Genomic DNA, 18,458 nt, shown 5'->3' on the forward strand with positions numbered 1-18,458 from the left:
CAGTAAAATATGAAGCTATACAAAGAGACAGTGATCATATGATCACCGTAACTCGTATTTAGTGATCGTATTGACCGCATTTTTAAGTACAGTGACCAAAGTGGCGTACGACAAATTCAATAACCACCGATGCATTTTACTCTCTTATTTATATACACGAACAACCCCACCCAACACCGAGATACCCCGAAGGCCCAAAGACCCGACAGATTCGCGAGAGCTCGAGAGAGTGCGACCAAAATGGCGATGAGATGCGCGCTGACCTCCCTCCCCGCGCGCCTCCGGTCCCCGGCGGTGGTCGCCAGCGGGACCCGGCGCCTTCTGAGTGACGGGAAGGGGCGCGTGCTCAGCGAGGAGGAGCGCGCCAAGGAGAACGTCTACATCCAGGTCGGTCGCATCCCACCCAAAGCCCTATTTAACCCATGCCCTTAATCCTTCGTCATCCGATCTGATACTCATCTGTAACACGGTGGTGTTTCGTTTTGATTTTGCGGCGGGGAGCAGAAGATGGAGAGGGAGAGGCGGGAGAAGCTCAAGAAAAAGCTCGAACAGGAGAAGGATGCGGCCGACAAGGCTAAGTCCGGCGCCGACGGCAAGGTATACGACACTGCCCTCTAGGTTACAGTTTAGTGCGTAGACTCTCAATGGCTTAGGAATACTAACATAAATAAAAAGAGTACTACGTGTGCATTTTCTGCTACCCATACATTTGGGCAGGGGCGGAGCCAGGACAAAAAATGAGAGGGGGCAAAAAGGTATACAATTTTTTTTCTAGAAACATGTATATGAATTAATCGGTAGATAGTTTAAAGCACCAACCACATGAGCATACTTATAGTATCGAAGAAGCAAAATCATATTATTTCTTATAAGATAATGTCATCACACACATAACTATGACATGTTCAGTGCCAAAATAAAAGTAAACTAACCATTTATGACAGAATAACTTGAGAAATATGGATATGTCGTTCCTTTTTGTTGCTATGTCCCTCATTTCTAGCCTTCAAGCTGCATGAAAAAAAAATCATTTTTAAACATAGAGAGAATGTAAAAATTGATAGATTAAAATAAAAGCTTGAGCATATTACCTCCTTCCGTTTCATCCCACGATGATTTTCCGCATGAAAGCGTTTAACTATCACCTCATTAGGAATAATATCCAACATTAGCTTGTCCAAATCAGCTATTTCAGGCATACCACCCGTTGTGGCTTTGGCAAAATATTTCTCCATTAGCTTTCCTGGCAATGTCAAATAGTTAAATGATACATAAATTGACGTACAAGTCAGAATATTACTATAGTCTATATGTTTTATTCTACTCCCAGCAGAACTGAACCTAGGGTTTGAGGAGTGGTTAACTTATTCATACAAAATTGTTATATGGAGCTAGATTGAATCAACCTAATTACCAACTTGTACTACCTTTTAAACATGGAATCAGAATAGACTAATACTTTCAAAATTAGAAGGGAAAGATTAGAACTGAACCTAGGGCTTGATGAGTGGCGCGCATCTTTTTCAGTTTTTCTCCTTAGGGACGGTAACTCGGCCGGGCGGCCGGCGACTCGGTACGTGCAGAACAGCGGATCGAGGCCGATAGTTGGAGAGGCGGCCGGCGGGCTGTAGGCGCAGCCGGGGGCGGTGGCGGCGGTTTCGTTTCGGCGGTCGTGCGAGAAGCCATGCGAAGGACGAACGATACGGTTTCTTTTCTTTTTGACGAACGCGTGCGTTTCTAGCGACTTGAGCCTGCTGGTATGCATTGCCTCGTGTGTTCTTTCAATCTCTCTAAGATGGGCTCCTCCGCTGCTGCTTTTTTCCCACACAAGAGAAGCTGGGCTGGGCTTTACATAACAGAATAGTAAAGAAGTAGCCAGGCTAGTGGGGGCAAATATCCTGGGCCGAGCGGGGGCAAACCACATATGTGAAGCCCTGGTACAAGTGGCCCAAAAAATCGAGTGGGGGCATTCGCCCCCACGACCCTGTACGTGCGTTCGCCCCTGCATTTGGGGTAACTGCAGCTGCGTGGGTTATTTGAAGTTATTGCAATTCTGTAGTATTACAACTGCCAAGTGTCAAACCACTTGCTGTCTGAATGGTAGATGCCAAGTCGATGTTGCTAGAAGGTTGGGAACTCCTCCATCCCTGAGAAAAGTGTGTAGGGATGTTACCAGCTTTTGGCAAGAATACCTTCTGCCAAGTTTTGTTATGGAGGGCATGCGAATGTTTTGATCATGTGTTACCTGCGAAGATGGTTGCATCATGGGAACGGCTTGTTTAATGATTAACTTTGTGATAGAGGAGATGGAAAGGTAAATGAAGTGTTTGAGCTGAAAGACATTGTGTGCTCAAGTGAAGCACTGATGATTATCTGTTTTGAGTTCAGCTGAGATATGATTTGGCTAAGTACATGTTGATACACCGTCGTACACACTATAATCTGATGAAAGCAACACTCTCTAATTTTTCTGAGTAAAACTATTTCTAATCAATACATCGATGTGTTTGAAATACTGTGAAGTCTTTTCTTCCCGCTATAATCAGAAAATATTAGTTCTTAATGTCCATCTATTTACATAATCCTGGAAAAGGAGAAACAGTCCAATTGTGTTTATTTGGGAATGGTTTACCGTGCACACTATAATCTGACGAAAGCAACACAAATTTTTCCGAGAAACCTTTTCTAATCAATTCATCAACATCAATGTGTTTGAAATACCATGAAATCTTCCTTTTTCCTGGAATTCAGGTAATATTGATTCTTAATATCCATCTATTTACATAATTCTGAAAAGAAAAGGCAATCCAATTGTGTTTGTTTGGGAAAGGTTCACGTCATTTGCCGAAACAAGTTCTTAATCGTGTTCTAGAATCTGATTTATGTCGCAAAAACCCTTTTAGCATAATGTATGGATTTCTCCAAATGTGGAGCATTGTTTGGCAGATTTTGACGACCACTTACTATATGATGTTTCATTTCAATGAAATGGAGCAGGGCTTTGGCCCTTTTGATGTAAGAAAAGCTAAATGCTCAGATTTTCCCTTGATTTATGGGCATGCCATGCTTCTTGTAGAGTTATGTAGTTTACCAGTTTCTAAGTAATTGCTGCCCTTTATATAGATGCGATTTGCGCTGCCTTTTGCACTCTTATCACTGCAACATTAGTCTGCGCTGTTACTAACACATCTCTTCATCTTGACAGAAGGCCGAGGGAACTAACTAGGAGCGATCTTCGCCTGCCTGAAGGTGACCCCATCTTGGATGCATCTGGGGGACATTTGTGTTTATAGATGTCCAGAGATGGAAGAATAAATTCTGTAAAACGTTGATAGCGCTAGCTTTGCTTTGTTTTCGGTTTGCCGCGCTTGTTCAGGATATAATCCAGGGACCATAAACATTGATAACTGGGAACTTGTATCGTTGCTGGACCAAATATTTGTCGCCCTTTTGCGCATTTGGTTGTATGGTATGGGTCACCACCACATGGTTCTCGTTTTTCTTTCGTCTTGCAGAATGCAGATTGCACTGCCAGCCCATATATGTTTGGAGAGACATGCTATCGTTGGTTCTGAATCTTGACGGTTTAGGGTTGATCTCTTTGCAAATGGCGTGTTCGAAGCATCCTTGGTCAAACATTTATTGTCAACATTGGCAAGCCAATAATTGGTAAAATCAGAAGTTGCCAATATTTGGCAATCTTTTGTGAGATTGACGGCGAAAATTGGTATGCAACCAATCTCTAGTCAACATTTGACAGTTACCAAAATTTGACATGCCAACTTTTGGCATCAAACTAATTAGTCTTGTAGAGAAGCAAGTGGCTTTGACAGTTGCCAAATTTTGACATGTCAACTTTTGACATCAAACTAATTAGCCTTGCCAAAATTTGACATGCCAACTTTTGGCATCAAACTAATTAGCCTTGCAAGCAAGCAAGTGGCTATGACATGCTAACATTTAGCATCAAACCAATTAGCCTTGCAAGGAAGCAAGTGACGTGTTCGAAGCATCCTTGGACGAAAATATGCAAGCAGCGGCCTACGTAAGACATGTGCAATGCCGTTATTTTAGCAATGTTATGTATGATATTTTTTTAATAAAAACAGCCAAAGGCATCTTAAATCCGATTAATATCGAGGAAAGCAAAAAGTCAGTACAATGGATAAACTAGACGTAGAACAACCAATAAAAACAAGAATTACATTGAAAAGCATATTCTTCCTCCGATTGTACAACGCCCACAAGAGAACAATAAAGTAAGGCGACACCTGCAAACACTCTCGTCATATCAAGCTTTGAATACCGCAGTAGCCACTCACAGACGAGATCTATAAATCATTTAACTAACATCAGCTAGAGCATCATCCCACGCACAACATCCCTTGAGACAAGATATATAAGTCGTTGAAGCATTAAAGAAGATACAACGTGAGATTGCTTTTCTTTCCCCTCTCTATAGGCGACTAGGGAAAGCCTTCCTTTCCTCGATCTCCGCTGGTGAACCCGTGAATTCGCCTCCCCTCCTCCTACCAATCGGGCGGTGGCGGGGAGGGGATTTTTGGTGCCTCGTCACCGGCTAGTAGATAGGTAGGGTTTTAGTTCTCGCAGGGGCGGTGTTTGGATGGATGGTGGCGCTTCTTCTTCGAGTCGGTATTCCGGGCTCTGATCCTCCTCATGTTCTTCCGCTAGGACGGACTAGACGGAGCTCCGGCGTAGATTCCTGCTAGCTCCTCGGGACGGCGAGGTTAGGATTTCTCGCCGTGTGTACGCAGCGGCGATATTTGGTATCAATTTCTTCAAATCGATTCAAGGATTCAACAGCAACGACTGCAGGTCTGGACACTGGTCCTTAGGGGCACGTGTACGAAGACTTCCTGGCTGTTGTCGACAAGGTCAGGCGGCTCCGGTATGGGAGAGCCGACAGCGGCGCGTCGGCGGCTCATTCTGGCGGCGGCAATGGTCGTTCGATGATCCATGGACCTCGATGTAATTTTTATTATGTTTGAGGTGTTTTGTACTTCCAGTGAATCTCTGTAATAAATCTGATCTTTTTGAAAAAAAAGTTGAAGCAACATTGGCTAGAGCATCACCCCACGCTAAACAGACTTGCAATCCATTGCCACCAGTTCAGAGGGTTGGGAAACCGAGCGAAGCCACACAATAACACAGAAGAAGATGTCGAAGTTGCCACACCAATAGACAGCAATAACTCTCCTTGAAAGACACACAAACTATCATAATTTGAAGAAACCAAAAGATCTAGGGACACAAACTCGTACAGGTCCTTCGTTGGCGCCGGATCGGACGTCGTCGAGGTAGGGAGAGACTGTATATACCTTATTTCCACACGCCATTGCCGCTACCACCTCTTCGATGTCATAGGAGAACCAGAAACCTAAGACAAAAAAAGAGATGTACAGACGGGTCCCTAGTCCTCTTGCCGCTGACGAGGCCACCAGACAAGAAAGAGAAAGGGGGCCGAGGCAGAGGCGTGTAGGGAAGTGATGGCGGCTAGGGTTGGGAACCAAAAACCAGCGTCATGTAGGATAATTGTTGAGTTGGAAGAGAGGACGGTTTGCATCTAAGAGATAATTTCTTATATAATATGTTTTGTTGTCTTTCTTGATGACACTAGTAAATGTGTACGTGCAATGCACATTAATATTAGGCACGTTTATATTAGCCAGGACATCAGTTATGCATTAATTGCATGACTATATTAGAGAGGATATCAATTACGAATTAATTATATGATTAGAATAGATGTTCATATTTGGTATGATACTAATTACATGCTAAACATGTCGAGCACTCATCATTAAAGTAATATAGGTCCTGTCAGACTTTGAATTAACATGATTTGATGGTCGAGATTAATTGGATCTACTCCTTTGAGTCTTTTTATACTGGTATAGATATATATGCAATACATAAGAGAAATTCGTTTTATCAACATGTATATGACTTTAGAGCATCTCCAACAAGTCTGCTAAAAATAGTTATATGGGTGCACATATCATTTAGGGGATGTTTGTAGGTGAGGTGCTTTAGTAGTTCCCTATACATTTTCCCCTATATATTTTTTAAATTTCTGTTTAAACTAGCATACAAATGACATATACATGTTAATTGTGATGATAGTGATCTAAAGCACTTCTAGTAGGTCTTCATGCTTTGATCGGTCCTTGGTACTGGATCAATGCTCACACTTCCCATACCATGACTAATACGTTATCCTCATCTGTGGAGAAGTTGCTCCCCTCTACTTTTCTTTTGGAAGCAACATCAACTTAGATCATCGTCACCTCTCACGTCATTGTTCTAGAGACTAAGTCTCCCCCACTTTGTGGACTCAGATTTGGACTGCACAAATATACCTGGCTTCCAACGGGTGTCCTGATCTTTCGATGAAACGTAGCCATCAATTTTTGTAAAACAATCTATTGAAGGTTATTGACCACGTCAGAGCATGATAAACCTAACCATGAAGGTCTAATTCCTGCAAGCAATCGAAGGATAAGCAAGAACTATGATAAAAGCAATCTGATGAGTGCCACTCCGGGCGCCACCAACAACCACGCCACCGCCAGAATCCGAGCTCGAGGAGGGATTTTACGAGAGATCCCATACCCCACAACACTCCAGATTCACGCCACCTCAGAAGTTCGACTGACTCTGATCACAATTTTCAGGCATGGACCCATACTTTCTCTAAATTTAAACTGAATTCTATAGAAGACAGATGACCGGGATAAATTCAACCAGGGTTCTTGTTGGAAGGGCAATAATCAACAATAAGCTAGGGTTTACAACCCAATTTACATAAGCATAACCCGAAATGGAGAGCGGATGAGCGGGTGAAAAGCGAACAGAGAGAAGGTGCCGGAAAGTGAACAACGACGCGGCAGCTTCTCCAGGCTGTCCGATGAATAATCAACAATCAACGAGCGAGAGGGCATCATGCCGTCTAACTGTTATTGTGATTGGAGAGCCGCAGGATAACCAATCAACGGCTCGAAAACCATCCAAAACGCGGAAACAGGGAGCTCCATTTCTTCAGATAAGGGAACTGACAAATGGTACTAGTAAAATCTGTCGTTTCAAAAAAAGAAAATCTGTCGTTTCCCATGTAAAACAGTGTCGGCTTAACCTGCCGTGGAGGAATGGTTTAGCAAAGTATAATATCGCACGATGCACAGCAAAGATAACTAATCATCTTTTTTTTGGTACTCGTCAAATGATCATATGCAAGCAAGATTCATCGTTAAAAAAAGGAACACCAAAGTACAAGTTGACATTACAAGACCTCCCAGTCAAACTGGGAATACATGCTCATGTGAAACAGCTACAACCAAAGATTAAGAGTTTCATGACAACAGCCGTGCTTCAATCTTTAACAACAGTCCGCAGAATTTTCACTTCATGAATGGGCCTGGACAAAGTAATAAATCCGAGTTAGATCCAACAATTCAACAACATTGGTTTCCATGGAAACTTACAAATCTCGATCCCATGGTTAATACTGGACACCATACATGAATTGAGATGAGAGATCATGTGCCTTTGCATCTACACAAAATAATAGATAGATATACAGCAAGCCTTAGTGTGCATGGGGTTCGCTGCCTGGTGTGGTCATATAAACATATGGATATAGTTGAAGTGTTACCTATCATTTTTGTCGGTCTGAATACTTCCAAGGCGCTTAACAATTTCCATTCCTCTGCATACTCTCCCAAAAATTGTGTGCTTACCTGGAACATTAAAATTACGCTAGTTCATTGGCATGCAAGAACAATGTGATGATGCAAAGCTCAACATGGACAATTCCCACAAGGGAGGATCTGGCCACGGTGGCTTAGGCTAGTCATAGTGGGGGGAAGACCTCGCTAGCCCGCTCCTAGCCCCCGCGCCCCAGCCCCAGATCCGCCGGCGGCCACTCCGGCTGCCGTCGCCCACCTCCCCGTCGCGCCGGCCGCTACTCCGGCGCCGTCGCCCACCCCATGGCCTTCCCCTCCTTCCCCGGCTGCGGGCGGCAGGCCCCGCGAACGCCCCTGGATGGAATCCAGCCCGTCCTCTGCGGAGTCCGACCACCGGCCTCGCTCCTACCGCCTCGCCCTCTGCTCGCCTCCGGCCTCTCCTCCCACCCTGCTCCCCAGCTCTCGCCGCCCGCCGTGCGTCCCGGACCTCGCTCCGAGGTGCATCGGGTTGTGCACGAGACTGGGGACGCCGCCCCTGATGATGGTGGTTGGGAGGTCGCGGGCAGCTGTCGTCGCCCGCGCCCTCGTGGTCTGCGCCGCCGCCGGCGCGACGACCATGGCGGGCACGTCCGCAGCCCCCCTTCCTCCCCGCGCCCCGGGGAGTGCCCGCGCTGCCTCTGAGTGCCGGAAGGACGTGCGCTGTCGCTTTTTCGGCCACATCGCGAGGTTCTGCACGGCCCCCCGCTCGTCCTCTTCGGAGGGCACGTCGGCGGCCAAGCGCACGCGCCCGTCGTCCCCCCGTTCTGCCGGATCTTTGGCTTCGAGTGTTCCGGGCCCATCCCCACCCACATTCTCCGGGCCAGGGTTGGGTTCGTCCTCGGTCTCCATCGCCGCCACCACCACCTCCTCCGCCGCGGTCACTCCCTCGCCACCTCCTTCGGCCACCTCCTCACCCCGCAGCTCCGCCGGCACCTGCGCGCTGGCCGCGCCCACTTCCTTGTCGGGCCACCCCGCCCTGCAGCCGGCAGGCGCCGTCTGCTACCTCCCCCGCACCGCTCGGTTGGAGGAGGCTGAGCGCGCTCTGGGCCTTGCCCTGATTGCCATCGTCGCCGGGAACTGTTCTGGGGTCTCTGGCACGTGGCTCGCGAGCTGTGCGAGCGCTTCCAGCTCGCGCCGGCGGCCTTCTCCGTCCACCGTCGCCGCGACGACGAGTTCCTCCTTCGCTTCCGGGATGCCGCCACCCGTGCTCTCGTGGCCGCGAGACCCATCCGCGCCGCCAAGTTCCGACTGATCATCCACCCCTGGAGTCGCCTCGCCGGGGCCAAGCCGGTCTCCCTCCGCATCTCCGACGACATCGAGATCACCGGCATCCCGAAACATGGCTGGGACATCTCCTCTGCCATGCAGCTCCTTGCCCCGTTCTGCCTGGTTGACCGGCTTGCTCCCGAGACGCTGGACGGCAGTGACATGTTGGTCTTCCAGCTGACGGCCTGGACTACCAACCTCGACGCGATTCCACGGACTTCCGAGCTCCTTCTGGCCGAGCCCAACGACCTCGCCGGTGCTAACCCGGACCTGGTCGACCGCTTTGCTGTGCAGATGCTGCGTTTCCCAATGTCTATTCACGTGCGCCATGCCGATGACTACCGCTTCCCCGCCCCTCCACCTCCGCCTCCGCCCGCCGGGCAGAGCGGCGACGATGGCCCCGCGCCCTCCCCCCTCTCCCGGAGGCCTGGCCTCGTCGGCACAACTTCCCGCCGCCTGCCACCGACCGCCGCCCGGCCGGCATCAGCACCGCCATAATGCTGGGCCCCCTCCGTTTCGTGGGTGGCAAGGCGTGCTGGGGCCCCATCCTGCCGTTGGCACCGTCAACCATGGGCCCCCAGTTCGTCCAAGGCTGTCAAGGACGCCTGCCCTACAGGCCAAGCCCCTGGCGCGCTCCCTGTTCAAACGCTGGCCTTCCTCGGTGCGCCACCTGTCGCCCCGGTCCAACCGCCGACAACTATTCGGGTCCCAATCCTCGTTCCCCGCCCCGGCCCGCCTCGAATCCTCCCGCCACCAACCAGCTTCTCCGGATCGAGGCCCCACCCGCGTCGCCACCGCGTGATCCCACCCGCGTGTGTCGCCAGTCCTCGACTGGCGGCAACCCAACTTCTGCCACGGACGATTCGGCGGGCCTCGGCTCTGAGCTGCCACCTGATGCCACGCCTGAGCGGATCAACGCCTCGGATCCCGCGCCCCACCCTGGTTGCCGGGCTGTCGTCCGTATCCTTCCGACATTGCAGGCGGACCCCGCTTCCCAACCAACGCGCGACGCCTCCCCACTCCCGATGCATGCGGCGGGCCCCACCGCCTCACCCACGATCTGCATGGCTACGTCCCCTCCGCATGCAGCTGGCCCACGCGCAGCTGCTGATTGCGCGCCCCCTCCCGAGGCCATGCAGGCACACGCCCAGACGCCGATCTTCAGCTCCAACGGCCATGCATCCTGCCCGGTTCCCGCTGAGGTCCTAAGCTACATCAACTCTATCAGAACGTGCCCCTCCCCCGTTCTTAAGACTCCCTCCGCGCGTCGCAAACGTGGAGCCGTGCCGCCCAACTTTACGCCACGACGCAGCAGACGTCTGGCCAAGGGTGATCGTGGCCTGGATTCGGAGACAAAGGCGAAGCGCGTTCTCCTTCGGCGCCTCGGGCTACTTGGCGATGATGAGCCCATCTCGGAGGAGGCACTTGCCCGCTACAACAAGCTCTTCGCCAGGCCTCTCGCCGGTGATATTGTCCTTGCATTCGCCGTTTTCTACGTGTGGACTGTCCCTCCCGGGCTGCTCGACGGCGTCGTCCCGGCTGCTCCTCGCTTGGTCGAGGTCTGATGTGCTTCTCGCATCTCCCTCTCCGACCCCCCCCCATCCCTCCCATGGATCATAGCCTCAAGATTATTTTCTGGAACGTGCGCGGGCTCAATAGTGGTGCTAAGCGCACCACCGTCCGCTCCGCCATCGCTCCTACCGATCCTTGTATCGTGTGTCTCTCGGAAACTAAGATGAGTTTGGTCTCGTTGTCGACTGTGATTGAGACCTCGGGTCCCTCCTTCTCGGACTTCTACTTCTTGCCTGCCTCGGGTACGCGAGGGGGGACCCTTTTGGCTTGGCGTAGCGACCGTGTCGCCCTAGCCAACCCCATTGTGGGAGCGTTCCACGTCTCTGCCACCGTCTCCCTCACCGCCGATGCAACCCCATGGTGGCTCACGAGAGTTTACGGACCGCAAGGTGTTGATGATAAGCTGGCCTTCATGGCCGAGCTCCACGACCTGCGCGATATCATTGCTGGCCCTTGGCTCCTCGGCGGCGATTTCAATATGATCACTTCTTGCGCGGACAAAAACAACGGCAATCTCAATCATCGCACCATGAGCCGTTTTCGTCGGTTCATTGCTGAACACGCCCTTCGCGACATCTATCTTCACGAGAGGAGATACACGTGATCTAACGAGCAAAATAACCCAACCCTGGTGCGCAACGATCCTGTGCTCTGCACACCGTCTTGGGAGACCATCAACCCACAACACCTTCTTCGATGCATGTCTACGGCTACTTCCGACCACTGCCCCTTGCTCATCGACTGTGCGCCCTGCGGCACGAGCAAGCGCCGCTTCCACTTCGAGAGATTCTGGCCTAAGCTCACTGGCTTCCACGACATGGTGCACGAGGCCTGGAACGTTGTGCCACCTGACCCCGACCCGTTCCGGCGCATATACGCCAGGCTCAAGGCCACTGCACGTCGTCTCCAGAGTTGGGGCGCGCGCACTACCGGCAACATCTCCCTGCAGCTGCAGATCACGCGCGAGCTCATCTATCGCCTGGACGTTGCCCAAGATTGTCGGCCCCTAGCGTCGGCTGAGGGCTGGTTGCGCCGTGAGCTCAAGCGAGCTTACCTCGGTCTCGCCTCCCTTGAGCACTCTATTCTCCGGTAGCGTGTGCGCCTTAACTGGCTCCGTGAGGGTGACACCAACGCCGCATTCCTCAAGATACAGGCCGCCCACCGCGCGCAAAAGAACTATATGGCCGGCATCCGGGTGGGCACGCAAGTCCTTGCCGACGAGGTAGACAGGGCTAAAGCAGCTTTCGAGCATTTCAGCTCCATTCTGGGCTCCTCCACCCACAGGGAGCACTCCCTCGACCTCGATGGCATCGACCCTCGCCACTTTGATCTTCTTGACCTAGAGCACCCGTTCACGGAAGATGAGATTTGGAATGCCGTGAAGCAGCTACCCACGGGCAAAGCACCAGGACCGGACGGGTTCACGGCGGAATTCCTGAGCGCATGCTGGACCACGATCAAGGCCGACATCTGTGAAGCCTTCGACAAACTATACGCGATGAATGGCATGGGCTTCCAGAAGCTCAATGAGGCATTGCTCGTTCTAATCCCCAAGGAACCGGACGCGTCCGCGCTCTCCGACTACAGGCCGATCAGCTTGATTCATATCATCGCCAAGCTCTTCGCCAAGGTCCTTTCCTTCGCCTGGCACCGAGGATGAGTCAGATTGTTCCCGCCAACCAAAGCGCCTTCATCGCCGGCCGGAGCGTGCACGACAACTTCCTTCTCATCCAACAAACGGCGCGCCTGCTCCATAACCTCAAGGCCCTGCGAATCCTCCTCAAGCTCGACATTGCGAAGGCTTTCGACACGGTTTCATAGCCTTTTCTCTTCAAGTACTCCAGCACCTTGGCTTCGGGCATCGCTGGTGCGAATGGGTGTGCATCCTAGTCTCCACCGCGTCCACGCGAGTCCTCATCAACGGCAACCCTGGCCCCCCCGTGGATCATGCATGCAGTCTCCGCCAAGGCAACCCCATCTCCCCGCTCCTCTTCGCGATCGTGGTCGACACCCTGAACTCTCTCCTCCAGCACGCGGTCCGCGCGGGAATGCTTCAACGGCTGACCATCCGTCACGCCGCTTCCAGTATCTCCCTGTACGCCGACGATGTGGTTGTCTTTTGCCACCCGACCACCACCGAGCTCGCCACCATCCGTGAGCTGCTCCGGGTCTTCAGCGACGCCTCGGGCCTCCGCACAAATTTTCTGAAGTGCTCGGCCACACCCATCCGCTGCGACGAGGAGGTGACCACGGCCATCGACTCCACGCTCGCGTGTGCGGTCACCACCTTCCCCTTGGTGTACCTAGGCCTCTCGTTGTCCGTGCGCAAGACACCCTCCTCGTCCTTGCTGCCACTCATGGACAAACTCACGAGGAAGTTGGCCACCTAGAAAGCCGCGCTCCTGACCTGCGGCTAGCGTCTTGCTCTGGTGCGCCACGTGCTCTCCGCCATGCCTGTGCACATCCTCATGGCCATTGCCACCAACCCGACTATCCTCAAGAAGATCACGCAGATCATTCGCGACTTCCTCTGGCACGGCCGACGCGACGCCAGATCCGGCAGCTGTCTTGTTAGCTGGCCGCGAGTCTGTCGACCTCTTGAGTTCGGTGGACTGGGCGTGCGCGACTTGCATCTCACCGGCATTTCCTTGCGCTGCCGCTGGCTTTGGCTCAAGGCCACCGACCCCTCGCGCCCATGGCACCACCTTCAGCTCCCAATTGACGATGTGACGTGCCGCTTCTTCCGTGCATCCACATCCTGGCACTTGGGTGACGGGAGGACCTGCCTTTTTTGGAGCGATCACTGGCTCGACGGGCAGGCCATCTCCGACTTTGCCCCCGGCCTCCTCTCCCTCGTGCCGAGCCGGCGCAGGCGGCGCACCCTGGTCTACAAGGGCCTCGAGCAGCAGGCCTGGATTCGCGACATCCACGGCACGCTAGGGCTCCCGGAGGTCCTCGAGTACGTCAATCTTTGGCGTAAGCTTCAAGGCGTAACCCTCACCCCCACGCCCGACCGGATATCTTGGAGATGGACGGCAAATGGTATATATTCAGCCAAGTCTTGCTACCAAGCCCTCTTCCACGGATCCACTACCCCGCCTTGTTGGAAGCTACTTTGGAAGAGCTGGGCCCCCATCAACAACAAGATCTTCCTCTGGCTTGCTTCCCTGGACCGATGCTGGACGGCCGAGCGCCGCGCACGCCACGGCCTCACCCAAGACCCTGCCTGCATCCTTTGCCATCAGGAGACGGAATCCATCGACCACCTCTTATCTGGATGTGTGTTCGCTAGGATCACCTGGCACGAAATTCTTTCTTGGTGCCGGCTCACCACCCCGCCCATGGACAACACGACGACCTTCTTCGCTTGGTGGGCACTCGCAGCCGACACCTCGCTGAGCGGCCTGCGCAAAGGGCTCAACTCCATCGTCACTCTGACCGCTTGGGCCATCTGGAAGCACCGCAACGTCGTCATCTTCGACGGCCTTCACCCCTCCACCGATGATCTCGTGATTTCCATCCAGGATGACGCTCGCCTTTGGGCTAAGCTGGCGCCAAGGGATTAGCCGCTATTATTCCTGTAACCCGATCATCTGTAATGAGGCTGAGCATCCTCCTCCCCCTGCTCACCGCATCCTCCCAGACGCCTGCTAGTGTACGTCTGCGAGGATGTAACCTGTACTAACATCTCTCTTTCCCTTCTATCAATGAAATGATACGCTGCTAAGCATATTCACCAAAAAAAAATCCCACAAGGAAGAAGAAAAACGGTAAGGTGGCACAATCTATGATGTCCAATTCAGATGTGACCATATTTCATATTTCCGATCCTGGCTAGTAAAATTTCCTAGGATTGGCAGTGATGAGGAAAACATGGCTATGTTGGTCCCATATTTCAAGGACGATATGCATTAAGCTTGAAGAATAAAGTAATTCTCCAAAATGCTCTTAAATATCAAGCCATCTTAGTTCCACTTCTCTGTAATCATTAGGACATCCAATTAATCAATCTGTTAAATAAAGGACCCTGACAATTGTCGAACATCAGGTACAAGCACATGGCAACTCCGAACATTTTTTATGGCAAGTTTAGTTACGTGAGGATGGCAACTTTAGTTGGCAAGCATGGCAACTTTCGTGCTTCGGTTTATTTTTAACAGAAACTTGCCGTGTGTCACTGGAATTTGCCATCCTTGTGTGACTGGAATTGCCATTGGAAAACGTCAGGGCCGGAGTGCCACGCACCTGACGAGTGGCACTTATCATTGCCAAGTTTCCAGGTGAACCAGAAAAAAGCTATCGACGAATCCATGTGTGTGGAACGAATTCAAGGGGCATGGGGAAAACCCAAACCCTGGTCCAATAAAGCAAACAGGCAAGAACAACAACATAGGGCGGAGTTTTGAAATGCTAGTCTCACCATCCAGTGATTGACAAGGTGCAAGAGTGATGAAGAACTGGCTTCCGTTTGTATTCGGACCAGCATTTGCCATTGATAGAATCCCAGCCCCGGTGTGCTTCAGCTCTGGCCTTATCTCGTCCTCAAATTTTGCTCTGCAAAGGCAGCAACAATGTCCATATACCAACCTTAGGATCCAAACATCAACGAACCAACCCTCACACTGCCAACCTATGGCTGATGAACAATACACATATTTAGCTTCTTGCCAAGCAACAAACTCCGGCAGGCCGAAAACAATGCTATATATAACAGCGACGCAGATATTGCTACACAATTGCTAATTTGTAACACGGCCTTAACACTTATCAAGATTAAACGGTAAACAGCATTAACGAGCTTCCTCTAGCCTAGAGTGACACTTGAATAACCTCGACCCGAGAAGAAAGACAAAGCTATTTAAGATGGAATGGATTTGGTAACTCACCCGTAGATGGATTCGCCGCCCCTGCCTGTTCCACTAGGATCCCCACCTTGCACGATGAAATCCTGCATCAACACCACCGGATAAGGAACACCGCTCGCCCAACGGAGCAGGCGTAGAGAACCTGCGTGCCAGACGAGAAGGGAGCATGGAGAGAAAGTGACTACGGACCTTGATGATGCGGTGGAAGACGACGTTGTCGTAGTATTTGCGGCGCGCGAGCTCGACGAAGTTCCTGCAGGTCTTGGGCGCGTGCTTGTGGTACATCTGCCGGGTTGGAGCACGTAGCAACAAAATCGACCCAACTGTCAGCACCAGCAACACGAAGAAGAAGAAGGGAGGAGAAATTTCCGGCTTCCTGTACCTCGACGGTGAAGGATCCCATGGAGGTCTCCAGGGTGACCTCCGGAGTCCCTCCGTCGTCGCCGCCCCACATCTTGAGGTGGCGACAGGCGAGACAAGAGACGGTGGCGGCGGCGCGACAAAGGGAGAGGGAGCGAGAGGGGGACGGCGGCGGCGAGTGGACTGGCGGCACGATGGAGAACAAGTACTGGGTCCGGCCTACCAACAGGCAACACAGAAAACCCCAGAGACCGCAAAGCTTCAAGAGCCCAACTAAAAAGGCGTTCGTTGCAAAAGGGGAAAAACTCGAAGCCTCGGCCCAATACGAGGCTGCTGCTGCTGCTTCTTCTTCTTCCTCTTCTTCTTCTAGTAAACCTATTATTTTAAAAAAATTGTCAAAAGAAAAACCTATTATAGAAAAACTATAGAGCAAAGTAAAAAGGATGGATTCAGGAAAAATTCTCGTCAGCTAAAGAGGTATTGGTCAAATCAATGGCACAAGCGATGTCAGTTTTCTTTAAGTCATGTTTTAAATTGCCAAGAGGTTTGTGTGAGCACCCTAATAAACAGAGGGAGAGCCTCCTGGGGACAATTCCGGGCTCTGGCCCTCCTTCCAAAGTGTAAACTTTTCAACAATGTATACAAATCGTTCTGGTCCAGTGGCCGAGCTTATCATGTATTTGATTGAATTAGAGTACACGCATAGCTAGCTTGATTGACTTTTGTATACGTGAAACTTCACGTATGTAAAGCTCTCTAGACAAAAACCTTCAGCAACAACTCGTGTGATAAGCTAAAACATACTGTACCATATTGGGACGTGCGTCTCTTATTTTTCCTATAATTCAACGTCATCTCTCTGTGACGTGTCTCCATCTATGGCGATTTAATTTCTAAGTCGTCCGCCCAATTCCCTTATTTTCCTTCTTGGCTTGGGCTTCCACCCGCCGCACGGCCATCAGCCCAAGTACTTTGTGCCACATATGCATGGACCTGCCAAAGGAATCAAGAAGCAAAATGTATTCGATTGGCCCGTAATTTCATGTGAGTCGCGCCTGTTTTCATATGTATTTTGCTTTCATTTTGAAATTTGCCCCCCCCCCTCTTGATTGTTTGTCATGCTCCGCCACTGCTAATAAAGTAATCTGGCAACTCTGGCGGGGAAGTAAAGCAGGACAACGTAAACCAGCACAGTTTCTTGGGAAGATATGACACAACCGAACTATATGGGAGAATTGGGTTTCAAAAATTTCAAGTTGTTCAACTTAGCTCTCTTGGCTAGGCAGTCACAGCGCATACTTCAGTTTCCTGGTCTTTTGTTGACAGAAAATGCTTAAAGCTATTTAATTTCCATCTGGCACTATTCTTTCAGCAGAGCTGGGCAACCACCCCTCAAATTTGACGCTCGGTGCTTGAAGGAAGAGATGTTCTTGGCCGAGGTTTGATTAGAAGGATGAGAGATGGTGAGTTTGCGAGAATTTGGGCTCATAATTGGATTCCCAGGGACGAAAAATATGATACATATTGTCGTGGATTTGTCACGGCAGATGTCCTAGTGTGAGGACTTGTCGTGAGGCGAACGCATCTATGGGATAGCTTGCGAGGGGTTGATCGGGATGAGGGACGCGAGGCGGATAACACACAAGACAAGGATTTAGACAGCTTGGGCCCCGGGAAACATCATCCGGTAATAACCCTACATTTTGTTTGTGGCTACGTCTCGTTATGCTCACGAGGGAGTCGCCGCATAAACCGGCTCTCCTCTAGTTGTGTCTAGCCTTCCAGATTATTTCTTCCTTGGGGTGCCCAGCCCCTCCTTATATAAGTTGAAGGGGCGGGTTACATGTAGAGTCCTAGTCGGATTAAGACTTAAACTACTCTGACTTCTCTTCACGGGCTTCTCTCAATGGGCTTCTTAACGTCTTGGGCTTCTTAACGTCTCGGGCTTATTAACCCCAGGCGACTCTGTCTGCCGGGTTATAACTGTCTGTCGGCTTACAACTGTCTGCCGACTTACCACTGTCTGCCGGCTTACAACTGTCCGCTGGCTTACCACTGTCTGCCGGCTTACAACTGCCTGCTGGCTTACCATTGTCTGCCGGTTTACAACTGTCTGCTGGCTTTTTACCACTGTTTGTCGGCTTACAACTGTCTGTTGGCTTACCACTGTGTGCCGGCTTACAACTGTCTACCGGCTTACCACTATCTGCCGGCTTACCACTGTCTGCCGGCTTACCAATGGGTCACCAGGCTCAGCCGGGTCATCAGTGAATCGTCAGTCCTCGGGCGGTTTACCAATGAAATACCAAGTCCCAGCTGGGTCATAACTCCGGCCGGGTCATACCACGGGGTATATCCCCGACATTAGCCCCCAGTTTAATTTGGATTTATCCATGTTAAACTGATCCTGATCATCTTTAAGTCCTTGTCATTTCCTTCTTCTGAAAAGTCCGGATCAATAGGCCAACCTCATAATCAATTTGCTGACATTTCTTTCTCACAGAAAAATATTGTGAAGAATAATTCATTTGATTTAGCTCCCAATGCTTAACAAAAAATATTGGTCTTGAAATACTCATCTGATTTTCAGCCGGCTTGAAGATGTAGAACTTGCCGGTTTTAACATTGCCAAAATTGCCGGTTTGTAAATATT

The 18,458-nt window shown here is 50.9% G+C and overlaps 2 protein-coding genes across 2 annotated transcripts; one reads left to right on the forward strand and one right to left on the reverse strand.

The window, feature by feature from the left end:
- The first annotated feature begins 147 nt into the window (after window positions 1-147).
- Window positions 148-3,436, forward strand: LOC109765556 (uncharacterized). Its single transcript, XM_020324339.4, has 3 exons — window positions 148-387; window positions 505-597; window positions 3,206-3,436. Exons 1-3 carry the CDS (start codon window positions 241-243, stop codon window positions 3,224-3,226), a joined length of 261 nt encoding a protein of 86 aa, XP_020179928.1. The 5' UTR covers window positions 148-240; the 3' UTR covers window positions 3,227-3,436.
- Window positions 3,437-7,208: 3,772 nt separating this feature from the next.
- LOC109765557 (peptidyl-prolyl cis-trans isomerase CYP18-2) lies at window positions 7,209-16,111 on the reverse strand. Its single transcript, XM_020324340.3, has 6 exons — window positions 15,828-16,111; window positions 15,635-15,730; window positions 15,467-15,528; window positions 15,001-15,134; window positions 7,673-7,757; window positions 7,209-7,435 (listed from the first exon to the last, which is right to left on the reverse strand). Exons 1-6 carry the CDS (start codon window positions 15,897-15,899, stop codon window positions 7,390-7,392), a joined length of 495 nt encoding a protein of 164 aa, XP_020179929.1. The 5' UTR covers window positions 15,900-16,111; the 3' UTR covers window positions 7,209-7,389.
- Window positions 16,112-18,458: the final 2,347 nt, after the last annotated feature.

This window comes from Aegilops tauschii, chromosome 7 (assembly GCF_002575655.3).
Source record: "Aegilops tauschii subsp. strangulata cultivar AL8/78 chromosome 7, Aet v6.0, whole genome shotgun sequence".
Taxonomy (NCBI): domain Eukaryota; kingdom Viridiplantae; phylum Streptophyta; class Magnoliopsida; order Poales; family Poaceae; genus Aegilops; species Aegilops tauschii.

Bases quoted from the DNA above. Each gene is read 5' to 3' on its own strand.
- LOC109765557 (XM_020324340.3), bottom strand. From the start codon at position 15,899: ATGTGGGGCGGCGACGACGGAGGGACTCCGGAGGTCACCCTGGAGACC. The intron at 7,758-15,000 runs GTGAGACTAGCA...TTAATGTTCCAG, and splicing joins ACCTTGTCAATCACTGGATG to GTAAGCACACAATTTTTGGG. The intron at 7,436-7,672 runs GTAACACTTCAA...TACTTTGTCCAG, and splicing joins CAGACCGACAAAAATGATAG to GCCCATTCATGAAGTGAAAA.
- LOC109765556 (XM_020324339.4), top strand. From the start codon at position 241: ATGGCGATGAGATGCGCGCTGACCTCCCTCCCCGCGCGCCTCCGGTCC. The intron at 388-504 runs GTCGGTCGCATC...GGCGGGGAGCAG, and splicing joins AGGAGAACGTCTACATCCAG to AAGATGGAGAGGGAGAGGCG. The intron at 598-3,205 runs GTATACGACACT...TCATCTTGACAG, and splicing joins AGTCCGGCGCCGACGGCAAG to AAGGCCGAGGGAACTAACTA.